Here is a 4,968-nt window from a genome sequence, read left to right as displayed (position 1 = left end):
GTGTGTGTGTGTAAAAGGCTTTATGCTTCCTGGTGTATCCGTTGCAGCAAGTCGCCGGAAAGTATCTCGCGGCAAACGTACCGCATCGGTGTGTTGCTAAGCAGCTGCCAGCGCCCCTCCTGAAACTGCCTGTGCTGCAGCTCCCGCGACAGCGCGGAGAGGTCAGCGTCCCACGCCCGCCGCTGCTCCGCCGACGTTGTGACCGCGAGGCGCGCAATGCAGGCATGCACGCACAACTTCTCCGTCAGTGCGATGCCGACGGAGTCCTCCTGCTCCGACTCCGAGAGGAAGCAGCCGCAGGCCTCCATCCGCCGCACGTGCTGCTCCACAACACTGGCAAGGTCCTCCTCCGTTGCGGTGGGGCACGCCATCAGTAGTTCACTCTGCGCGTGCAGCTGGGCAAGAAGAAAGGAGCGCTCCAGCACCGACGGCAGCGGTCGCATCCCCTGCAATGTGTCTAGCGCGTCCCTCCATCGATTGCAGGCCAGCAGAATGGAGACTCGCTGCGACCGCACATGCGCCTGCACCAGCGTCAACCCGATACTCTCCGCGCTGCCCAGGACCTTGTCAAGGGCCTGGAGGGCGCCGCAAAAATTCCGGCGCTGAGACCACATAATCGCGGAGATGATGTCGGCGTACAGGACGCCCATCACAAAATGGCTGGCCGCACTCACATGCCGAAGTGACTGGCTGATCTCAGGCAGAGTCGAGGAATACCCAAGGTAGTGCGCCAGCTGTGCCCGCTCAAACTGAACGTGCTGCCAGAGCAACAAATGATCTGGCGGCCAGTAGCGCAGACCGTCTGTCTTTTTCATTCTTTCCACCCCGGTCGTTGACGCTTCAGCCTTATCCATTGCCACACCTGGTGTAGACGCCGCTACTCCTGATGGACATGTTTCGCCAGTTGCAGAGCTTTCACCAAAGCAACGGCTGTGAAACAGCATACTCTCTGCAAGCCGCGTGAGTTCCTGGTACGCGGACTTCATGTACCCATGGATTCGCAGCCACATGGCACACATGAAGCGGTATGTCGACACAAAGAAGAAATCACCCTGCACCACCTCCGCACCTTCCTCGCCGTAGTGCGTCTCCACCGCCACGAGGAAGTCGTGCAGGATATTGAATGGGCCCGCCCCAGGTGAGGGGTCAGACGTTCCCACCTGCATAGATAACGCGCGATGGGCTGTCTGCCGCATTGTCTCGCGCAGCAACAATATTGGCGGTTGCTGAACGATCAGCAAAGATTTGGTCGATGCCTCCTCGTCGAGCTGCGCCAAGAGAAACCCAAGCGTCGAAGCATTAATAACCTTCAGTGAGGAACGGACACCGTAATGCCCTGCAACGATCATCATTGTCTCTCTCGCAACGCCGGTTATCATCTCCGTTGCCACTGTCGAGGAAGGGTCAAGAAACGCCTCAACTTCGGAGAGCCAGAGTGCGTGTCGCACAGTTTGCGCAATGGTTTGCACGACAACTGAATTACCACCAGTGGCGGCCTCAGCAGTCATGGGTTTGCTATTACTGGTACCGCCGCTGCAACTAGCACCCCCAGCAGCGTCAGAAGAGGCTGACATTCCTGCCACTACGCCAGAGATGATGACAGACCGCAGGTATGTGTCAACAGTACCGGGACAAATGAGGAGCAGAAGGGCCGCCCCCATATAGCCTAAGCACCCAGCGTGAAGTCGAGGTGTGTTGGCAACGGCATCGGTGTCATTCTCTCTTCGAACCACAGCGTCCGCCAACTGCAGCATAATGGCGATGTCACCCGCAGCAGCAGGGGTATCCTGGCATGCGATGTGCACAAGAAAACTGCTATAGTGCGCCATTGTGAGGAATTCGTTAGAGCGCCACTGATGACCAACGAGAACGGCAGTCTGCGCGCAGTGCAGGGCAGCCTCCAGCGATCGCACCGAGAGGTAAAATTGTGCGTAAAGAAGTACGCCACTTGTAATACTCAACAAGATTGAGTGATGTGACTGCTGCGTGTCCTGTGAGGCCTCTCCCGTCACCTGATCCCCCATCATGTACTCTAAGACATTTTGATCGGGAAACTGGACGTCACACCCGCTCTGCACGAGCAACTCCAGCAAACCCTTATCACCCAGAGGACATCCCTCGCAAATGCGACGCATGGCGTCGTACATGCTTGCAATGTTTGGTTCTTGTCTACCATCTCTTGCTGGGTAGAACCCCTTTGACGACGGACGACGGCAACAAAACGGCTTTGGCCTCTGCGGCGGCCGTGTGTGGCCTGCGGTGTCGCCGGGTGTCGCAGAAGTCTGACGTGCCTCCAGGTCAACAAGCCAGCGTCCTGCTGCGCGGGCCACATGCATCTGCCAGCTGAAAGAGGCACAGCTCCAGCTAACGCCCATCCAGACCGTGAACGCACGTGTGATGCTGCCCGCCGCATGTAGTGCAAAGACATCGTTGAGAGAACCGAGCAATGTTGAAAGCGCTGGTAGGACAATAGCTGCTCGCTCCTCCTCGCTTCTTCCACCCCAGTACAACTGCGGTGTGCGCTCATTCGGTCGTGCGTCCGCCGTAATGAGTGCAACAAGTCGGTGAAGAAACTTATCACGCACATCAACGCCACCAACGTCGCGGCAAAGTTCAAGCACTTCTTCAAAAAAGTCAAACGCCCTGCTTTTCTCGTCAATACCTGCAGCTGCTTCCACCACTGTTGTTGAAACCATCGTTGACCTCGGCGAAGCTGGCTGCTGGGCGAAACCAAATACAGTCGGTACTGATGAGGAGCGCTCACGTTGGTCATACAGCTGCTGGTGCTTCTGATGTTTCAAACCAGAGGAATCCTTTTCACACGGCCCACGGCACAGCGCGTGAAATGCGAGAGAGAAGTTCGCCTCACCACAATCCCGGTACTCTGTCACTCTGTCATCGCCGTAGGGCCCGTTAGGAGTGACAGGTATGCGTTCGTGCATGAACGCCACCCGCTGCAGGTACCACGTGGCAAACGTCTCAGCCGCGTGCGAGTCCGCTTCGACGACACTGGGCCACATGGACGTAATCGCCCGGCCGCAAAGGAACAGCGCGACATCTGTAAGGCGCGGCACACCTTCCGCGTTTGGAACGCTGAGTGACGGCTCCCCAATGTTCATCCGATTAGATCCTATCGACCCCCCGTCCTCTTCCTCCTCCTCCTCCTCTTTATCTATCTATCTATCACCTTTTGGTGTGTGTTTGTGCAGCCCCCCCGCCGCGGCAAACGAGCTCAAAACCGAGGGCGCCAGCAACAAATAGCATCAGCAGAGCGCAGACCCACCCCAACCGCAACATCAACAACACGAGTAAACACGTGTAACGAAAGAGAATAGCCTCGTCCACACCAATAGCGAAGAAAAAAAAACCGTACCTGATCTCCCTGCAATCATTGAAGACGTTAGTTCATGAGGTCCGAGTCATGACGCCGGAGCTCATTCAGCGCGACATCGAGCGTGTCCCGATTGCGTCGCTTCAAGCGGAGTCTCTTCAACGGCAGACGCACCGCCGCACCTCGTCGACCACCTGCCTCGGCGGCAGCTTTCATTTCCTTCGCCAGCTCGGAACGGCTCAAGAGGCACTTAGGGCATGCAGTGGCTCCCGGCTGCAGAAGACAACGCAGCCGCACAGACATACGGTATGGCGACATGCATGTCCGACAAACAAACGTCACAACTTTGTCGTCGTGGATCGTCATCTTTCGAAGTTTCGAATGGGGAACCGTCCGCGCCACCTCACGGACAATATCCGGCCGCTGTATAGTCAAAAGGTTTAACGGGGTCGCCACAGCGCCGCTGCACTGAGGACAGCGCTGGTAACGGTGGTGACGATCGGCAATAGAGGCAGTAAACTCATGCGTGCACCAGCGGCACCTCCACTGGAGTAACTTGTCGCTATGAAGTGAAAGAGCGGCGGGGTCCTCGTGCGGCTGCAGTTGCGCCTCGGCGAGAAGTAAGGAATCATCCTTAAGGAACCGTTTATCTGTCACATCACAACTGCTGTTGCTGCTGCATTGGGGATGTTGATGTTTCTGTTTCATTGCGTCAGCGTGGTGAGAGCCATTCACACCGCGGCGCTCGCACGACGGGCAGAGTGGAACCGCCGCAGAGCTCCCCTGCATGTGCTGTGGCTGTCGTAACACATGGCGGTGCACACGGGAGTCGACAGATTCCCGCCACGGCCGACGGCAGTGCGGACACGACCACCACACAACAGTGGAACAAGGCAGCGGCACATCCGCCACAGACTCAAACAGCACGCGGTTGTGAATGACAGTGTTGCGGCACTCATCCCACTGCGCCGCGAGAAGCGGATACACCTCCGCAAGCCGTCGCGTATGAGTGGGTGGAGGCGACGGCAACGGCAAGGACGAGGAAGACGAAGTGGAGGCAGCCGCAGTGGCAGAAGTCTCAGGTGGCGTACCAGAGACGCAGCGAGGGCAAGCGTAAAACGACGACACTTGTGGGTCCGTGCGATCCACCGGTCGGGCCGCCCACTGGCAGCCGCACGCGGTGCAGCGCCACGACACCACGTGCACCCACGTCGGCAGCACCTTCACAACGGCCGCAGAACACGCAGAGGCATTGGTGGAACCACGCGCAAGATATTTCAAGTTTCGCGCATTCTCCTTATGACAGAACTCACGCTGCAGTGAAGGGGGCAGGGCGTCGAGGGAGAACTCCACCACCAGCGTCCGTCGCTGCAGCTGCATCGGTGTCACCGTGCAGAGCGAGCAAGCAGCAGCAGTAGTCAAAGACGCAGCTGTGACGATACCACCAAGGCGGCGGAGACGCCACCCGAATAATCCCTGTTGCGCGGCACTAGCTACTTGGCGCATTGCAGCAAAAATAGTTATTGTGTGTGAGTGTGTGTGTGAGAGAGTGTGTTTGTGTCTCGCCGCCTTCTTGTCCTTTGCCTACTTCTGTTCAGCACAGCGCGCACCCCAGCCAAAACAAAAAAAAAAAAAAA

At 57.6% G+C, this 4,968-nt stretch overlaps 2 protein-coding genes across 2 annotated transcripts; both read right to left on the bottom strand.

Annotated features, from left to right (window-relative positions):
- Window positions 1–20: 20 nt before the first annotated feature.
- On the bottom strand, window positions 21–3,119 carry DQ04_00691030 (hypothetical protein; the record flags this gene model as incomplete). Its single annotated transcript, XM_009309522.1, has 1 exon — window positions 21–3,119. The coding sequence occupies one exon, from the start codon at window positions 3,117–3,119 to the stop codon at window positions 21–23; it is 3,099 nt and encodes a 1,032-aa protein (XP_009307797.1).
- Window positions 3,120–3,400: 281 nt separating this feature from the next.
- DQ04_00691020 (hypothetical protein) lies at window positions 3,401–4,837 on the bottom strand (the record flags this gene model as incomplete). The annotated part of the gene is made up of 1 exon (XM_009309521.1): window positions 3,401–4,837. The coding sequence occupies one exon, from the start codon at window positions 4,835–4,837 to the stop codon at window positions 3,401–3,403; it is 1,437 nt and encodes a 478-aa protein (XP_009307796.1).
- Window positions 4,838–4,968: the final 131 nt, after the last annotated feature.

The sequence above is a fragment of the Trypanosoma grayi genome (assembly GCF_000691245.1).
Source record: "Trypanosoma grayi strain ANR4 Tgr_69_V1, whole genome shotgun sequence".
NCBI classification, from domain to species: Eukaryota; Euglenozoa; class Kinetoplastea; order Trypanosomatida; family Trypanosomatidae; genus Trypanosoma; species Trypanosoma grayi.
The sequence above is the reverse complement of the archived record's forward strand: the minus strand, read 5'-3'. Positions and strand labels throughout refer to the sequence as shown.